This window comes from Colobus angolensis, unplaced genomic scaffold, assembly GCF_000951035.1.
Source record: "Colobus angolensis palliatus isolate OR3802 unplaced genomic scaffold, Cang.pa_1.0 Scaffold76, whole genome shotgun sequence".
Lineage (NCBI taxonomy): Eukaryota > Metazoa > Chordata > Mammalia > Primates > Cercopithecidae > Colobus > Colobus angolensis.
Genome location: NW_012121376.1, coordinates 5,242,554 through 5,261,822, shown reverse-complemented (window position 1 = coordinate 5,261,822; position 19,269 = coordinate 5,242,554). Strand labels below are relative to the sequence as shown.

The 19,269-nt window shown below is 55.2% G+C and overlaps 1 protein-coding gene across 2 annotated transcripts in view; it reads left to right on the top strand.

Annotated features, from left to right (window-relative positions):
• Positions 1 to 17,441, top strand: part of KIAA0513 (KIAA0513 ortholog) — a 22,022-nt gene extending 4,581 nt beyond the window's left edge. Inside the window, exons 2-12 of one of the 2 annotated variants that reach the window (XM_011928055.1) lie at positions 51 to 150; positions 1,191 to 1,264; positions 4,218 to 4,288; positions 5,752 to 5,959; positions 6,739 to 6,779; positions 7,247 to 7,325; positions 9,601 to 9,678; positions 10,845 to 10,874; positions 14,725 to 14,805; positions 15,173 to 15,267; positions 16,374 to 17,441. In XM_011928055.1, the coding sequence (XP_011783445.1) occupies positions 51 to 150; positions 1,191 to 1,264; positions 4,218 to 4,288; positions 5,752 to 5,959; positions 6,739 to 6,779; positions 7,247 to 7,325; positions 9,601 to 9,678; positions 10,845 to 10,874; positions 14,725 to 14,805; positions 15,173 to 15,267; positions 16,374 to 16,423 (907 nt within the window). In that variant the 3' untranslated portion in view covers positions 16,424 to 17,441. The remainder of the gene's footprint in view (positions 1 to 50; positions 151 to 1,190; positions 1,265 to 4,217; positions 4,289 to 5,751; positions 5,960 to 6,738; positions 6,780 to 7,246; positions 7,326 to 9,600; positions 9,679 to 10,844; positions 10,875 to 14,724; positions 14,806 to 15,172; positions 15,268 to 16,373) is intronic. The other variant, XM_011928056.1, reaches the window with a different exon arrangement.
• Positions 17,442 to 19,269: the final 1,828 nt, after the last annotated feature.

The following is a 19,269-nucleotide window of genomic DNA, read 5'->3' as shown; positions in this document are numbered from 1 at the left end:
ATAATTCTGATTCTCCATTTTCTTTTTTTTTTTTTTTTTTTTTTTTTTAGGGAGGACTTACATCAGGAGGAGAAAGCTAAGTTTGGAGAGTACTGCAGCAGTGAAAATGGAAAAGGCCGGGAGTGGTTTGCTCGATACGTGAGTGCCCAGGTAAGGGAGAGGTGACGGGAAGGATGGGCGTTTACTCTTAAGGAAGAATCTGGTGAAGCGTAACAAATTCGACTTTATCCTATAATGACACTCTGGAGAAAAGAGTCAAGGGAAATGACCCAACAGAAAAAAAAGTAAAACTTACCCCAGAATATTCTGAAAAGGAGTGTTAAAAATAGTGAGAAAACAGTCTGGGCACAGTGACTCACGCCTGTAATCCCAGCACTTTGGGAGGCCGAGGCGGGAGGATCGCTTGAGCCCAGGAGTTCAAGACCAGCCTGAGCAACATAGTGAGGTCCCCCCTTCCCCCATCTCTAAAAGTTAAAAAAGGATAGTGAGAAACAGGAAGTAGCTCATTTGGACGTCGCACTTCAAGGGAAAGAGTAAGAAACTGGGCTTTCAACTTCATGAAATTCCGGAAAATCTCATTTTTTAAAGGCAAGCATATGAGTTATGTACGTGCATATTTTTATTAACCCATAATACTCGATTTTTTGTAAAAAATAAAAAATATTCAAGACCATGACAGTCATGTGAAGAAAAATATATTAACAAAGTTTAGAAAATAATTAAATTTTGTAAATATCCAGTAGGTTCTTTTTTTTTCCTGAGTGGCCTAAGTTTTTCGTTTTTAAGTATTTTAGTGCAAATAATTTATTTTTCATGGAAAAGTTAGAAAACGCAGATGAGCAAAGAGAAGTTTATTACCCACGAATCCACAGTTTGGAAACAGCCAGCGTTGTCCTTGTGGGGTACTTTTCTGTGTGTGGGTGTGTATGAAGTTCCTACTTTTAAAAATCTGGGAAGGACACCGAAGGGAACCCCTGCGTGTGCCCTGCCCAGTGATGGTTGGGTGCAGGTGGCTGCACTCTGCCCGGGGCCTGGCAGGAGGGGCGGGTTCTATAGTGCAGAGGCAGCAGCCATCCTGGGCCCTCATCCCAGCTGCATGTGGAAACACTGAGAGTGGAAAGCCTGCAGCTTTACTGAGTGCTGCGTGTGGCCCTGAACCTCAATGACGTGTCTGGCCTCTTTCTGGACAGCGCTGCAACTCCAAGTGTGTCTCAGAGGCAACCTTCTACCGCCTGGTGCAGTCTTTTGCAGTGGTGCTGTTCGAGTAAGTAACGCCATTGCACAAAGCCTTTGTCCTGGTAAGCTCCTCTTCCCTCCTTCCTTCCCTCCCCACCCAGCCGTGTCATAACCAGCTGTGAGTCATATCCACACTAGTCATCAGGTTGCAATTGCTCTGCTACACCCAGCATCAACTAAAAGGCACAGTCGTGACCACCATCTCACGGGAGCAGGGCTGGCCGTCCTTAGCTGGCAGTGATGAGAGGACTGCAGCTGGATGTGAGGAGCATCCTCTGTGCAGGTCCTCAGGGCCAGGTGGTGATGATGTACTGTGACCCTACCCTCCTCGGGAGTTCTGGCACTTTCCCGAGTTCCTGTTGTAAAGTACTTCAAACTCAACTGTGAACCCCATGAGCAAATAAACACTTAATGATATGCTGGGAGGACTGTAGCCTTTCCTGTGAACACTGATTAGGCACCGCTGGGGCCTTTTATCACAGAAGCCCTTGGTAGGCAGTGAGGGGTGGTGGAAAGGGCATGGCCGCCAGCTGGAGATTTGGGGCCAATCCCATCTCTGTCCCTGCTCACTTGTGAGATCCGGGAGCCAGACCCCATGAGGCACAGACCCCCCTTCTCAGGAGCATGACTCTGGGGTCACCAGACCAGCTTCATGCCTCCAAGGTGTGAAATGGAGGGGAAGCTTCTTGGCCTTGGGGAGGCTGGGCAGTGGCCTGACCGACCTGGAGCCTCGATTCTGGGGCTGGGAGCCCTGATCTGGGCATGTCTGCGCCCCGCTATCCCCATCTCCTGCAGAAGGCCTCCAAGCAGCCTCTGCTTTGGGCCCTGTGTCCTCTCCTGGTCCTTGGCTCATCCCATCGCCACCTTCCCACATCACTGCCTTTGTTTTGTCCTTCCAGGCCTGAAAAATCTCCCTCCTTTACTTCCTTGTCTCCCAACCAAAGATAGCTGCTTGAGTCGTTTTTTTTGGTTTTTTGGGTTTTTTTGAGACAGGGTGTTGCTCTGTCACCCAGGCAGGAGTACAGTGGCTCAATCACAGTTCACTGCAGCCTCAATCTCCTGGGTTCAAGGGATCTCAGCTTCCCAAATAACTAGGACTACAGGTGCATGCCACCACACCTGGCTCATTTTAAATTTATTTTTTATTTTATTTTATTTTTTTTGAAACAGAGTCTCACTCTGTCACCCAGGCTGGAGTGCAGTGGGATCTCGGCTCACCGCAACCTCCGCTTCCCGGGTTCAAGCAATTCTCCTGCCTCAGCCTCCTGAGTAGCTGGGACTACAGGCATGCACCATCACGCCCATCTAATTTTTGTATTTTTAGTAGAGACAGGGTTTCACCATGTCGGCTAGGCTGGTCTTGAACTCCGGACCTCAATTGATTCACCTGCTTCAGCCTCCCAAAGTACTGGGATTACAGGAGTGAGCCACCACGCCTGGCCATATTCCATATAGATATATACACATACATAAACGTGCGCGCGCGCGCACACACACACACACACACACACACACACACACATATATTTAGTAGAGATGAACTCTTCCTATGTTTCCCAGGCTGGTCTCAAACTCCTGGGCTCAAGCAGTCCTGCTTCCTCAGCTTCCCACACTGCTAGGATTACAGGCGTGAAGCACCACACCCAGCCTGCTCTCTCTAGTCCCAGTTCTCCTGCTTCTTCATGTCTCTCCCCTTTCTGTCTTTCTCTTTGAACTTGGGCATATACTGGAAGAAGAAGACCAACAAAAGGAGGATCCCTATTTTTCCTACCCTTGCTCAGGATACCCGAAGTCCAAGATCCATTTCTCTTCTGAGGTCTGGCCTTCAGAGCTGGCCAGGGGAGGGCTAAGAAACCTTCACTGGAAGAGGCGGAGTGAGCCCTCACCTTCAGCCAAGAGGGTAGTGGTTTAAAACAGGCCCTCTAGGTTGCCTTTTATGAAACATTCTCTCATGCAATTAAGATACTTCAATTTCCAACATATGCAGTCCCAGGCATTTTCACGAACCCCCATTTTGCATAATTCTGATTCTCCATTTTCTTTTTTTTTTTATTTTCACTAGGCTAAAAGTAATTCTCCATTTTTCTTTGAGTTTTTTGTCTTACATAAGTAAGTTGGGGAGGGAGGGGTTAAAGTCCCAACCTGCCAGAATACAAAGAATCTCGCCATCACTTGGTCCCTGAGCATATATATGTTTGTATAATTGCAAAAACAAAGTGAAACAAAAACTCTTTTAATATTTAGACAATATGGGATTTTTTAGTTTTATAATCTTTAGTTTGTTAAACATCTTTAGTTTTTACTTTTAGTCTTTTATAGTTTTATTACTAGTTTAGTTACTTTTTTATATGAAAAGATAAAAATGGCCCTTAATCCCACTGTCTAGATAATTTCTTTTGACTCGTAAAGTAATAATTGTCCAAAGTTAAAACCTAAACAGAAAAGAAAAGTCTAAAAGGGATCAGGATAGAAAGGCAAAGAAACTTTTAATGCAAAGGAACGGCCCCGCCCAAGACCAAAACCTGCTGGATCAGAGGCTCCACCTCCTGATGCCCCACCACAGATGCTGTGGGCAGGAGCCTGAGAGCCACGGATGCGGGGAAGGTCCTCCAATTTACTGCTAATTCCTGAGAAGGCAAGGGCTGGAGAGCCAGGTGGCCTGGGCCACGGGTGTGCACTGAGACTTGAGGCCTGGCTCTGCTCCTGGGCGTCGAGTTGAACTTCTCGGGCCCTGGCTTTTACCTTTCCAGTGAAGGAAGCCGGGCAGGCAGACCACAAACTCCTTCCCATTCAGTCAGTCCCAGGCCATGTGCCTGTGTATAGCTCTCCTAATGGAACTCAGGGAGATTGTTTTGTGCGTCTCCAAGGGGGGAAGATATTAACTGGGACACATGTGTCAAGTGTCTCAGCGATGGCTGACCGACTTGCAGGGAGAAGCAAGTGGAGCGATCTTTCGCCGTGAACCTTGCCTCTTGTTTCAGGTGTCATCAGATGGATGACTTTGGGCCTGCCAAGAACCTCATGACCATGTGCTTCACCTACTACCACATCGGTAAGACACGGGTGGGCTGATGTGGGGCTCACCCACGGGATCTTGAGGCTCGCCAGCCTATAATGTATCAGCAGAAGCTTTCTTTACGGTTAAATGCAAAAGCTACGGGGCCTCCAGAGAACAGAGGACGCTGGTGTTAGGGAGGAGTGAGACTTCAGAGAAAACATGGTCCGAATCATGGGGTGGGAGGTTGACTGACCAGGGTGCAAAGGAAACTCCCGAGCTGATAGGAGAAACATGCTAGGCAGGACATTTTATGGTGGAGGCAGGAACTGCTGGATGTGAAGATAATCAGTTTTATGTTTTACCAAAACAAGACACAGCTGGTTATTGGAGGGTGGTGGGGAGCAGCCGTCTAGGATCTGAAGTGGCAGAGAATTCCCAGGGATGGGCTGGAGATGGCTTATGAGGAGTGTGGACTGTTCTTGATGCTGAGGCTATGATATCTCTTCTGCCTCATTGCGTTGGAACTTTCTGGTACGTTGGAGTTCAAGGGCTTCCTGCGTGACTCTCCTTGGGCTGCAGCAACAGGACTCATTCAGGCCACCATAAGTGGAAGGTTGCTGGAAGCCTCCACGTGGACTGGAGCTGGGTCAGGGAGGTGCTAGGCCCCGACCCCCCGTGCTGTTCTCTCTCGGTACCTGCATGCTCACTCTTGGGGTGTGTGTATCTGCTCCCCCTCCCACAGCTGTCCTCTCTGCACCCCTCAATTCAGTTGGTCCAACTGCCATGGCTGGTGTCCCAGCCACACCAGCGGGCAGGCCCTTCCTGCCAGGCCACTCGTCAGCTGCTTTGGGTGGAGTGGGAACCCCCCAGTACAGCCTTTGGCTCCTCCTTTTTGAAGAACGGATGGACACATAATGAATAGACGCTGCTTCCTGAGACAGGGCTACCCACAGCAGCTTCAGCTGAGTGAAGCTGAAGGACACTCAGTGAGGACACCCTGCCAGAGCCTGCAGAGAACCTTTGACTTATAGTGGATACTGGGGCCCATGGGGGTACCTCATCCTGCAGGGGCGCCAGGGCCTCGTGTCCATCCATTGGCTAAGGGAGCTTGGGTGCCAGGGCTCCCCACCCCCCTGCTGTCTCCGCACTCCCATTTCAGGGGCCTGGTGCCCAGCTGGCTTCTGCCTCCCTGGTGCTGGCGTGGTCAGGCCTCTGCCCTCGCCTCCCTGCAGACCCTGCCACCTGGGCCGGGCTCCAGCCTGCATCTTCTTTGCTCCCTCCCTACTCCTAGTGGCTTCTCTGTGCACAGCAGGTGCTGAGAGTGCTCCCGAGGAGCAGGGCTCCCAATTCCTCATCCTGGGCCGGCTGAGCCTGCACCACCCCTGTCCTGGGCTGAGGAGGGAGGCTCCTGTATCCCCACTGCGCAGGACCCCTGCGGGGCTCCCTCTGGGCCTCTGCAGTTAGCAGGTGCAGACCCCGGCCTCACTGGCCTTGTCTTGTTCCCTCTCTCGTCCAAGGAAAACCGCAGCTGCTGCCCCCGGAGTCCCGGGAGAAGCCCACGGGCAGCATCGACTCCTACCTGAAATCTGCAAACAGCTGGCTGGCCGAGAAGAAGGACATCGCCGAGCGGCTGTTGAAGAACACCTCGGCCAGGACTGAGAATGTCAAGGGCTTCTTCGGGGGGCTGGAGACCAAGCTGAAGGGGCCCCTGGCCAGGAGGAACGAGTACGTGTGGCCTTGGAGTCCCTCCCACCTGCATGGGACGGGGGAGAGGCTGGTGTGGAGCTCGGGTGGGGACAGCAGGGAGGGTGCAGGTGAGGCCCAGCGACTCTCAGGAGCACTGCGCTGCCCAGCCGCCTGTGCCCCCACAGCTTGCTATGGTCTGCAGAGCCGAGCCCCCCAGTGACATGCAGGGATGTCCCTGGGGGCCACACTCCCTGGGACTGATGAGGAGCCCAAGGGATTGTCAGATGGCAGAGAGAACTACAGCCCCTCCACTCTGTCTCCTCTGTCCCCTCCATCCCCTGGCTGGACCAAGAGTGAGTGCTTGTGGAACACAGTCTTGAGTCACAGGAGAAAAACACTGTCCCCAGAAGAGCAGGGCTCTGACAGACACTCGAGGAACACTTTGGGGACAGGCACATCAGAAACAGACTCATAGAAGCTATGACTTCCACAAGGAGGAGGGATGCGGCAGCCAGAGGGAGCGCCGGGGTCCCCTCTTCCCACCCGTGGCTGGGCGGCAGCCAGGTGCTTTGGCCTCCTCCTCTGCCCCATTCAGCTTTGGATTCAGAGAAAATGACATAAAGAAACCTCAATGCCACATTTCCTGAATTCTGAAACCCTGGCAGTTGACAAATAGAGCCTTGATTTCATAAAAGGCTTTTCAGAGCAAGGCATATTAAATGTACCCAGTCCCACCTGAGAAGTATAGAACAGCGTCTTTGAGTTGAGAAAGTGTGGTATGAGTCGCATTTGTCGTCATGGTGCCTTCTTTCCCTCAGGGAAGACGAGAACAAACCCCAGGAGAAGCGGCCCAGGGCTGGTGAGTCTGCCCGGGCAACAGCAGAAGATGCCTGGCCCACACCCCCTCAGCCAGCACACAAGCAGGTGCACGGCCTCTGGGGCTTTCTTGCCTCCACGGAGCACAGGAACCTTGCCCTGGGTGATGCCCCAGTTGCTTCCCAGCTCCCGTGATCTGTATTTTCTCACTGAGTTTCTGTGGAAGAGCCACTTTTCTAAGGAGGAACTAAATTCCTTAATCCCAGGAAGGCCAAGGGTTACTGCGAGGGGCTGTGGCTGTGCTGTGGAACCATCCCTCAGAGGAAGTCCTTATTGCCAGGTGGGAATAGCACCATTACTGGCTATGGCTAGCAGAAAAGCCATGGTGGAGTTTACACCACGTGTTTCTGTGGCATTCGGGGAGAAACTGGCTGCTGGGAGGCTGTCGCCCGGGGTTTGCCAACAGCGGGTGCGCAGCCAGAGCTGCTTTCTGCCTTTCTTCTCCCACAGTAACCGTGTACAGCCCCGAGGACGAAAAGAAGGGGGAGAAGATCTACCTGTACACGCACCTGAAGCAGCAGCCCATCTGGTAAGGCCGAGCCCGTGGCTTCCTGTCACCCTCTTACGGGGCCAGCAGTCACTCCCCAGGATCACTTCTAGCTGCCTTTGTCCCCATCAGAATTCTTACCCCCCCCAGGGTGGCAGAATAAAAAGATGAACCCTCACAGGCATTGGTGAGGATGTGGAGAAATTGGAGATCTCCTGTACGGCTAGGAGGAATGGAAGTGGAGCAGCCGCTGTGGAAACAGCCTGGCAGTTCCTTTAAAGGTGAAACACAGAGTTACCCTGTGAGCCAGCAGCTCCGCTCCTAGGAGTCACCCAAGAGAAAAATGTGTCCTCACAACACCTCGTACAAATGTCTGTAGCAACATCATTTATTATGGCTGCAAAATGGAAACCACCTTCGTGGCCGTCCAGTGATGAATGGGTTAACTAAATCCATCCATTGCATGAAATATTAGCCAGCCATGAAAAGGAATGGCATGCCGCTCCACACTGCAGCAGGGATAGGCCTGGGAAACGTTGTGAAACTCAGTGGAAGAAGCCAGACACAGAAGCCCACGTATTGTGTCATCCCTATGAAATGTCCAGAATAGCAGATTCCTAGAGACACGGCAGATGACTGATAGCCCGGGCAAAGGGCGTGGAATGGGGAGCAGGGCGTGACTGCTGATGGGGATGGGGTTTCTTTATGGGGTGAGAGAATGTTCTGGAAATGGTGGCTGCACGACTCTGTGAATACACTAAAAGTTACTGAATTGTATATTTTAGAGGGCGAATTTCTTGGCATGTGAATTATATCTCAATTAAGCTCTTACATGTATATAAATGAATGAAGGTGATGGTTGAAGTGAGACCAGTGTTGCAGGGGAAATCTTGGCCACCCTGGCGTATGGCCCGGCTCTGCAGATGATGGTCAGGCTGCGCTAATCTCTCTGAAGCCTCAACATATTTTAGAGTGCTTTGCTAGCACCTGGCATCAGTGTCAGACAGGCCCTCCCTCCCCTGAAGATCACAGTTGGCTGTGGTGCATTCTGCCTGTTAACCAAGCAAGAGCTACTTCAGGAGCTTGGTCAGGGAGTGCCGCAGGGACCCAGAGGGCAGAGGGCAGGGCTGGAGCTGTAGGAAGGCCCTTGAGGAGGCTGGACCCGGTTCCCATGGAAGCAGAGGGCAGGGAGAAGCTGGCCCGCTTGTCCCGCCGTCTGGTGATCCAGCTCAGCTCCTCTGTCCTTGACTTGGCTGCTGTCTTTTCATTGTTGCTTGGCAAACTTTTCTGTGAAGGACCAGATAATAAATATGTTAGGCTTTGCGGGCCAGATGGTCTCTGCTGCAGCCACACCACTATGCTGTTGTAGCGTGAACACCACCAGAGACGTTGTATAAATGTATGAGTGTGGCTTGTTCCAATAAAACTTTATTTACAGAAACAAGCTGCCGGCCTGCTTCAGCCTACACACCATAGTTTGCCAACCCCTGATGTTCTTTAAGAAGAATTTTTCTGCTGGGTGCTGTGGCTCATGCCTGTGATCCCAGCACTTTGGGAGGCCAAGGCGGGCGGATTACCTGTGGTCAGGAGTTCGAGATCAGCCTGGTCAACGTGGCGTGGCGAAACCCCCATCTCTACTAAAAATACAAAACTAGCCGGGTGTGGTGGCGCACGCCTGTAATCCCAGCTACTCAGGAGGCTGAGGCAGGAGAATGCTTGAACCTGGGAGGCAGAGGTTGCAGTGAGCGGAGATCACACCGTTGAACTCCAGCCCGGGCAACAAGAGTGAAATTCCATCTCAAAAAAAAAAAAAAAAACCCAAAGAATGTTTTTTCCTTGAGTGTCCCTATGAACGTTAGTTCTCTCGGCACACGACGTGTCGCTGCGGGGTTCCCGTTTATGTTACTAGACCCTGATGTAGAAGAGCACGTCTTCCCAGCCCTGTGCTTCCTCTTGGGAGTCCCAACAGGAAAGGCGGAAGAAGAAAACGACCCACCTCTGTGTCTTACAGGTGGTGGCTTCAGCTCTGCCCGCCAGCGCCCTCCTGCCTGCGGTGCAGCCCAGGATAGCATAGTTTTCCCTCCCACTTGCGCCATCTCTCCTAAGAGATACGCAGCCACTGGGAGCCCCAGGGAAACAGCTTTATTTAGATCAAGCCATATGCTCAGTTTTTCCTTCTCAGCCCTACCTCTCTGAGACTTTTTTAGAAGCTCAGACAGATGTGAGACACTGCCCTGATTTATCCCTCAAGTGGCCCATGACCCGTGTCCTCCTGGCCTCCCCTTGGAGAGAGAGTGACTAGGGTTCTGTCTTGCAGGCACACGCTGAGGTTCTGGAATGCAGCCTTTTTTGATGCTGTCCATTGTGAGAGGACAAAGCGATCTCCCACTACCAGGTAGGAGCAAAGTGTGGCCCCATTTGGCCTCAGGAAAAAGGACCAGGGAGTGGCTTTATTTCCCGGTTGCGGAAGAGGAGAGCAGAAGAGCAGCTGAGTGGACGTGTCTGTTTTTTCTTCACCCCCTCACGGCCCTGGTGCCCTGCAAGCTGCCTGAGGGGTCTCGGCTTCATGGGTGGGGGTGCTCAGCTTGCATGAGCGCTTTCTGTCCTGGGGCTCTGGCATGACTTGGCCTGACCCTCCTAAAATTGCCAACTCCCACTAATACCATCAGGACCCCTGCTCCCAGGCCCACCCTGCTGTTTGCTGAACAAAATCAGCATCCTAGGGATGAACGCCTGGAGCAGGGTCCTGGGAGGAAGGGCTGGCCACCTCCCCCGAGACTTTGCCCTCGAGAGCTGGTGCCTGGTGAATGCAGTTGCCGCTCGCAACTCACCTCTTGGGTCTGCAGCCTGACCAGACCTTCCCAGCTTCGCTGAGGGCCACCTCGCACATAGCAGCAGGGAGGGGCTGGCATCCACTCCACGGGGGCCGATGCCATAGCAAGCAAAGGTGCCATCCACCGTGTACAGCGACATGACAGCGAGGGACAGCAGCCCCTGGGGGAGCCCCTTCCGGTCGTGTGACTGGAGTCTCTGAACCTCTCAGGGCCCTGGTCTCCTCATTAATAAAGCACATCCGTCCCTCTGCAACACCAGGGAGACCCTCTACCCTTAACCCTCGTCAGGAGAGGGGCAGATGGCTGCTGCTGGGGGAAGGCTCGAGTCTCCCAGCACTTGCCGTGTCTCAAGTGACATTCTTCCCTCTGGGGGCAGCTAAAACCCAGTCAGGGGCGAGGGACCCAGAGCATTCTGCCATGGCCGCATTTCCTGGGGAGGCACAGGGGCTGGTGGAGAGGGAAAGATGCTGAGACTGCCGGAGGACCCTCGAGAGTCTCGGCAGGAGACCAGAACAGGGAAATGCTTAGATGCCTCTAGGCAGATGGGCGTTGCCTCTTTAGTTCTCAGACTTCTAGGAAGTTAATTTATTTCGAATATCCTGTCTTTCTCTGTCCCGCTCGTTTCTGCCTGTAATAACCCTCCTCTGCTTGTTCTCTTTTTACCATCCACATATCTTGCATGACTTTGACATGTTCCTTTGTTTACCTGTTTCTGCTGCCGCTCCAGAGGGGATGCTGGAGAGGAGGAGGAGAAGAGGTGTGTGTGTCCACGTGACTTTGTTCCGTTTTACAGTGCGGGCTCCTTCAAAGGTCACTTCAGGTTGGGGGCTGTGCACTGTGTTGAGCTGCTGCAGCAGACACGGCCCAGACGCAGGTGCAGCCTGGCAGCCGGCGGGGAGGGCAGCCCTGGGGAGGTGAGGCCAGCACTAGGGCAGGCTGGCAATGCATCCCGGAACTGGGCAGGTGGGAGCCTGCCAAGGTCAGAGCACTCCGAAATAGTCAGAAGACAAATGTGACACCTTGAGACGCCCTGGCGACAGCATGAGCTCAAGAGGCAAAGGCAGTGACGCCGGGGAAAGCGGGCTCCAGTTCTGAGCCAGCCGTGCTCTCCACCAGCCACGCCGGCCCCTTCTGAGCAGACCTGAAAGCCTCGCACTTGGCCTCACTGTTCACACGGGAGAAGTGGGTCCCGGCTCATCTGGGAAACCGTGGGTGGGGTGCAGAGCCTGTCCTGTTTGCAACACCACCCACTCTCTGCTGGGGCCGCCAGGTGGAGGAGGCACGGAAGAAGGACACACTCCCACTTTCCCAGCCGCTCGGGGATGGGGGTGCGAGGGGTCCCCGAGGAAATCCTAGAATGGGGCTGTTTCCTGCCAGCCCACAGAGGGGCCTGACTCTCCCTGTTCACCTTTCTGCGGGCTGGAATCCTTTGTGATGTGTTTTCAGAGTTGCCGATCTGCCTCTTCAAATAGAGTCCCTGTTACGATGTCTCGCTGGAGGATGCCTGAAGTTGCCTCCTCTAATCAGTGATACGTGTAGTGTTTATTGTCGTGAGCAATCACATTTCTTATGCAGACCTATGGCTTTTAAAGGAGCACTTAGGCCTAACAAACACCTCCTTTCATGAACAAAGCCCCTGGGTTTTCACTGACTCTCTGGGTGACAGTGTGATTAACCAGCCTTCCAGGAACAAGTCAGCCCCACAGCCCTGGCCCAAGGAGGGCTGGGAGCATCTCAGCATCCTCTGAGAGCTGGTCGGTGCTGCTGGGGAGGGGTGGTCTGTCCTGAGCTCAGCTGAGGGGACAGCTGGCCTCCTGGGCCTTCTCACCAGGGCAGATTAGCTTTGACCACACATAGCTCTGCACCGGCTCCTCATCTCTGACCGGCCTCTGAGCCTTCCCTAGAAGAAGGCTGAATATTGCTTTGAGATTGAGGCAGGTGACAGGGGGCAAGGTCGCCTCCAAGTCCCCAGGCAGCCTCATGCCTCCAACATGCCATCTCTTTTTTTGGTAACCTCTGCTGACAGCAAGAAGCCATATCATCCTCTCTGTTTCCAGAGGCAGGTGTTTCTCTGTTCAGAAGGTTTCCCACGCAGCAGGCGGTCAGTCCCATCCAGATTCCCACCGAGGCAGTGTAGACGCAAGTTCGGCTCGCTGCGCAGTGTCAGAGCTTGATCGGCACTGGAAATTGAACTCTTTTTTGTTTTGTTTTTTGAGATGGAGTCTCGCTCTGTTGCCCAGGCTGCAGTGCAGTGGTGCAATCTCAGCTCACTGCAACCTCCACCTCCTGGGTTCAAGCTATTCTCCTGCCCCAGCCTCCCGAGTAGCTGGCATTACAGGTGCCCGCCACCATGCCCGGCTAATTTTTCTTTTCTCTTTTTTCTTTTCTTTTTCTTTCTTTTTTTTTGAGACAGAGTTTTGCTCTTGTTGCCCAGGCTGGAGTGCAGTGGTGCGATCTCAGCTCACTGCAACCTCCGCCTCCTGGGTTCAAGCGATTCTCCTGCCTCAGCCTCCCAAGTAGCTGGGATTAGAGGCACCCACCACCATGCCCGGCTAATTTCATATTTTTAGTAGAGACGGGGTTTCACCATGTTGGTCAGGCTGGTCTCAAACTCCTAACCCCAGGTGATTTACCTGCCTCAGCCTCCCAAAGTACTGGGATTATAGGCGTGAGCCACCATGCCCGGCCTAATTTTTGTATTTTTAGTAGAGATGGGGTTTTGTCATGTTGGCCAGGCTGGTCTTGAACTCCTGAACTCAGGTGATCTGACTGCCTCGACCTCCCGAAGTGCTAGGATGACAGGCATGAGCCACCGCGCCCGGCCTGAAGTCAGTTGTAAGAAGTGATTTTATCGTGGACATTACCTCATCTGCTACTGCCAGTGACCATTTACCTCTTTCTTGAGACGTCAGGTTAAATGTCTCAGTTTTCGTCCTCACCATGGCGAGAAGAATCGCCACGTCATCTGGCTCAGGAGAGGAGGAGTCAGGGCTCCTGTGCTGCACAACTCCAAGGGAGCCGTTCCCGTGCGGTCTGGGGTTGCGCAGGGCCCAACCTGCACAACTGTGCGCAGCAGGCCTGCAGGTGGTGCAGGGGTTTGTGTCTAACAACCCTCAGGGGGGTTGTTTTGGAGAAAGACAGTAGGAAGGAAACGGGATGGGACTCTGCAGGGTACCTGGAAGTATGTTCTGGTGTCTTCGTGGGCATCCTGCCATCGGCACGAGGAGGCCGAGAGTGACCTTTGTCCGTCACTCCCATCACGCCCGATGCCCTGTGACGCCTGCTACGCTGCAGCAGTGCCAGTGACTTCTCGTGGGCCGGGGGTGGCGAGGAGCCAGGAGTTCATGTTCCTTTGTTTTGTTTCTCTTCCTCTGGCTTCTCCATGATCCCAACCTCTCACCCTCTCATACCATCCTTCTCCCCCTTCTTTGATCTTCCTCTCAACCTTATTTTAGTCAGACTCATCCATCCAGTTTTCTTTCTAAGGGGAAAGGGGCTCAAATTAATGTCTCCACGTTCGCAGCTGCTTCTGCAGGTAGCTTCTCAGATGGGCGTGGTGTCCAGGGAGTTGTGTAAGGGTCAGGGAGGCCCCAGGCCCTGCCCAAGGGGCGGGGAACGAGCCGGCAACGCAGAAAAGCTCTGTGACAGTGAGGGCAGGGAAGGAGTGGAGAGCCCCCATGTTCTAAGACAGATGAGGGATTAACAGCACTCCCCTCTAAAGCATGCAGCAGGTGAACGCTCAGAACACCCTCCCACCCCGGGCCTTGTGCAGAGAACGCATCAGGGTCCCCCCCGGCTCATGAAGCTCGTGCAGACCTCGGTCGATGCCCTCTCATTGGGTTTCCAGCACTTTGTTCTCACGCCTGGGTGCTGTCTTCACCGTGGTCCACAGCACCCACAGGGTCACGGTCAGAGAGGCCAGCGGGAAGCGTGGGGGCCTGGTCTGTGTTGTTTAGGGAGGGGATAGAGAGAGCATTGAGGGCCTTGAGAAAGCCAACACAGAGAAAGCACAGCTGAGCAGGGCACAGCGCTCTTCAGGCAGGGCGCAGTGTGGCCCTCAGGGCCCTCGGCCTCTGTGGAAGGTGCCATCCGCAACTGGCCCCAGGATGTCGCACCTCGCCTGGCCCATCAGGCTGGTCAGGAGACACGGGTGTGATCTGAAAACGTTCCCTGGGCCACCCAGGCCCGCTGTCCTGGGATGTTGGGCAGGTCCCCTCCCTCTCTGGAGGTTTCTTTCCCGAGGACGGGTCCAGACCCCACTCTCCAGCTGTAGCGAGGCTCTGGGGCCGGCCCCGCTGCCTGTAGAATGCCCGGGTAGCCGTGTGGCACTCCGCACCTCCAGGGCCATAAAGAACCCTTCTGTTTCCGCGTCTCTTTATCTTGTGAAGAGTGAGATGAACGTTGGGGACCCCAAGCGCGGTGTCAGGATCCCGGCAGGCCTTGTGAAAAGGCTCAGCACACGGCTCTCCGGTGAAAGGCACCCCATTCTGTGCCCGGGGGGCCGTACATGGGTGCCGCCAGCACCCGCGGGTCAGAGCAGGGCGAGGAGCAGGGGGACAAGGACAGCACTGTCTGAGTCCCGCTCCTGTCACCTCCTGTGCTTGCAGGGAGAAGTGGTGCCACATGACGCAGGAGGAGCGCGATGATAGCCTCCGGTTCAACGAGAACATCACCTTTGGGCAGCTGGGGTAAGGGCGGGCGTGGGAAAGGGGGAGGGGAAAGAGGGGGCAGGGAGAGAGGGGGCGGGCCCACCCTGTGAGCTGTCACGCCCTGTGAGCTGTCACACCCTGGGGTGCCGTGTCAGCCTGCTCTGAGGCATGGAGTTCATCACACTGGCCTCCATGCCAGCTCATGATTAATCTGCCTCCTGCGCAACCCCTGGTGGCCGCAGTGCCACAGCGAGAGTTGCTGGTAGTTAATTAGGCAGCAGTGCGTTTCAATTTTTGCTGACCATTCCAGGCAGGCCACGGTGGGTGTCCCAGAGACGAGGGCCCAGCTCCCCGGCCCTTTCCCCTGGGAAGCCGGCGGGTGACGCTCTTGGGTTTTCTCCTGCAGCACGTTCTCACACAACATGCTGGCCTTCGGACTGAACAAGAAGCTGTGCAATGACTTCCTGAAGAAGCAGGCTGTGATTGGCAACCTTGATGAAGGTGCGTCTGCGGGAGACTGCTGGCGGGAGGCGGGCAGGGCTGGGGTCAGGAGCTAGTGCTGCACCTGCTGGCGCTTCTGCACTGCCAGAAGGCATGTCGTGTTGCAGTCGGAAACGTGGTGCTGAGCTCTCGGCAGACGGCCCTCCTCTCTCCCCAGTCTGTGTAGACAGACGCACAGGACCCCTCTTGTTCCATTTGGAATCCATTTCTGCTAGATGGGATTGTGGGCATTGAGGCTGCAGCCTCGGGGTTCACGGTCAGGACAGAGGAGGAGGGGGGTGCAGCGCTTGGACTCAGCTTGCACGGAGCCAAACTCCGGCCCCAAGTTGCCCCCTTCTAAACGGCTCCCGCGTGGTGTCCTGTTCGTTCTCAGACCACGCTGCCATGACGAGTGCCGGAGGACAAGGGTGGTGGGGAGGGAGTTTTGAGGTTTCTCTGGAATCTCTGGCTTCCGTGACAGCCGGGAAATGGTGTGACATTGACGCCCTCCTGTGCGGGGGCCAGTCCCTGTGTGCGGCCCCATCTGCTGCAAGCGTTGGTTCCTCTGCGTCGGAAAGGATTTACACTTAGGCGTGGGTACGGATCGACCCATATTCTTCAGAAAATCCCATTCTCCACCTAATTCAAGGGATCTGTGGTGGAGCGGCCTGAGGAGGCATGAGAGCGCCAGTGGCCGTTAGACTGTCTCGGAATGTTGCTAGCAGCCCCACCTCACTGGCACAGGGCAAGGGGGATGCTGCCACCTCTCCCAGTCCCCAGGGTGGCTGGACTGACTGCCCTGTGCCTGTCACAGGCTGCAGGAGTTGCGCCCCATGACACTATTTTCATAAGAAGGTGCGTTCCCAGTTTTGAGGGCCCCTTCCAGCCACCTGCTTGCCCCACAGGCGGCGTGCTGGCCAAGAGGCTGCGTGTGCAGTGCGCCCTCGTGGCACAGCCCTGCCCCGAAGTGCGCAAGCTGTGTGGCCTGCGGAAGGCAGTGCAGTTCAGGAGCCTCAGCCCTGCTCCCAGGGAGGCCCTGATTTGCCCCTGTCCGAGTGACAAGAGCAGGACACACCTGTCCCTGTCACCATCTTTCATCTGAGAAATAACATCGCTTTCTCTTCCAGAGCAATACAAGCTGCTTAGTGACCACATTGAGCAAATGGCCACTGAGTAAGCCCCAGAGGTCACACTCTGCAGGAGGACTGAGACCATGCGCCGTTCTCCCGGGCCCAGTGCCTGGCCGTCACCCCACCCGTGACCTGCATGAAGCCAGCAGCACCCAGAGCCGCACCTGCTGCCCTAGAACTAGTGGTTAGAAGAATCCGCTGCTCCTCCCTCTTCTCCTCTGCCTGTGTCTGCGCCCCCCCATCCGTGTGCCAAAGTGTCCCTTGGGTCACACGGCTAAGGCCAAGGTGACCAGCTGTACCCCGAGTGCCAGGCTTGTGAGATGAGACCAAGAGGGAGGAGGGGAAGGACGCTGTGGGCCATCGTGGGCCAAGGGCTGGCGAGGGTGGGGGCGGGCACGGGATGCAGGCAGGACAGCCATGAGGTGGGGCTGCAGCCGGCACACCCAGTGGTGGAGGACTGGCACTGCCACTCCTGGTGGGCGGCCCTGGGCCACATTCCCTGCGATGGGCGCACACCTGGCTCCCATCCAGCCCTCTCAGTGTGGGGCTGTGGCCGGTCCTCACTCTTCCCCAGTCTCCCTCTGTCGGGCAGGAACGGGAAGTCACAGGACCCTTGAGGAAGAAACGCCTGTTTTAGGGAGAGAGTGGGAGTGGTGCAGAGGATGCTCTTGGCTGGCTGGAGCAAGACCCGGCTCCCACCAGAGGGACGCGTGTGTGCCCTGCAGACGGCCCGGGATCTGTGTGTCTCCGCCAGAGCCACAGCAGTGCCGAGGTGTCTGCAGCAGACCACACAGACCATCTGAAATGCGCCCGCCTGGCGGATAGCTCCCTTCTGAAGCAAAGAAGGCTCCGCAGTCACGAAGCAGCGTTGTGCCGTGTGTCCCTCACAAGAAGCACAGGAAAGAGAAGTAGTAGTCACTAGACAGCCACCCTTTCTAAAAGCAAACAGTGCTGCTCTTTATTCCAGGCGAGGCAGGAAAGTCTGAGTTGGGAGAGACAGCAGCTGGAGAGAGGCAGTTCTGTGTGACGTGCGGGGCGAGCCAGTGGCATGGACTCTGCCTCTAAGGGCTGAGCACTGGGCCTCTGCCCCCAGGGGCTCCGGAAGGGGCTTTTTCCTTCCCCACCAGACCTGTGCAGCTCCTTCCTCCAGCCTCTACAGAGACTCCCTTCACCTCGCACCTACTGCCTGGGAACCATGGCCCTTCTCTTCTGTGGATCTGTACCAGGCACTCTAGGCCAGCCCGTGGGCCCGGGGCCTGACCCTGACACCTGCATGCTGGGTCCAGAGCCTTCTGTTTTGCCATGCGTGGATGCTGCCAGCCTGCCTGGGGTGCCCCGCCTCCTACCCGTCGCTGCTGTGGTCCCTGACCGCCAAATAGGCCCGCAGGGCTCTCCCTCCGCCCGCCATCCTCCCCTCCCGCCCTTCCTGGCTACCTCCTCTGACATTCGGTCAGATAAGTCCCGTCTTATTTGTAAGCCTGAGAGTCACTTACCTGGCCACTGCTTGGAAGGTTTCCCTCCAGGGAATGCCTCCCCGGAATGATCCAGAGACGAGCACAGATTGGTTGGATCACAGAATGTGTGTCTGGGGCATTATCTGAAATGTGGTGTCATCTGATGCATTTGGACCACATGTCGCCAGACTGCAGAATGGGGGAGCCGGGGCTCAGGGCCCCTGGCTACATGATGCATGAGTGATTTCAGCCTGGCAATGCCGCTGGCCAGACTGTGGCCATGCTGCCAGTGCGCTCGCCATGAGTTGGGCTGGGGTGGGGGAGTTGCGCAGGCTGGGGTGCCGCTTCCCCCATCGTTGGACCCGAACGGCCATGTCTCCACCGAATCCATTTAGAGAAACATCAGAGAGCAAGGGGTGTGCGGACGCCCCTCACTCTGATGCCAACTGCGGCTCCAGGGCACTGCTCTCCTCCCCACACCGGCGAAACTCAGGCCACACTGAGGGCTGACTGTCCGGGAGCTCCCTTCAGCTGCCTCGTTGTCGGCGTTCTTAGTCATGTATTATTCGTGTTAGCTGAAATGCATTCAGCCTTTGTTCTGCGGTGCCCACAAGACTTACCCCTATATGTGTAGGATTTTTGTTTGGAAGTTTTGTTTGATTCTGAGACTCTCTTGGGGGCACTGGAGGGCTTGTGCACAGCGTCTGGAAGGAAAGGCAGCACTGACTTCGTTGGACTTTTTTCCAAGCACTTTGACTTCAAAACTGGTCTTAACACTTTTTTGTCCACATAGACCTCTTGAAATAGCCATTTCAGGGAGAGGAAAGGTTTAGGGTTTTGTCTGTGTGTTTATTTCTCCCTTTACTACCTGTTCTTGTAGATCTAGCTCCTCAGAGTTGGAGGAAGCCTGACAGAGAAGGGTCCCCTCTGTGCTCCATCCACACGGGGCGCCCGAAAGACAGCTGCTTGTGCTGTGAGCGGAGCAGGCAGTGGCTCAGGAGGCTGCCTGTGGTCTCCTGCCGGCTGTGGCTGACAGTGGCTCTGGCCAGGGTTGCCTGGAGGAGGCCCAGTGTGCCTGGGACAGGGCTGACCGCCTGCCACCAAGGTTTCCTCTCTTCCCCCAGGGCCTGGGCAGAGCAGGCGTGAGCTGGGCCCTGGTGTGGAGCAGACTGACCCAGCCACACTGTTCAAAGGTCCCTGCGTGGGGAGGTGTCACACCAGGGCACACCCAGGGCCACCTGGGTGTCGGAGAGCCCTGGTGGCCCCTCTGTAAACTCAGGAAGTGTCAAGTGATTCCTAGGAAGAGGTTCCCAGTCCCAGCAGACAGAATGCCCAAAACTAGGGGCACAAAGGCCTGTCATCCATGGGGCGGTTGCAGGCACTCTGTCGCCCGACCTTGAGGGCTGTGTGAATCCTAGTGAACCAAAACGCAGACAACT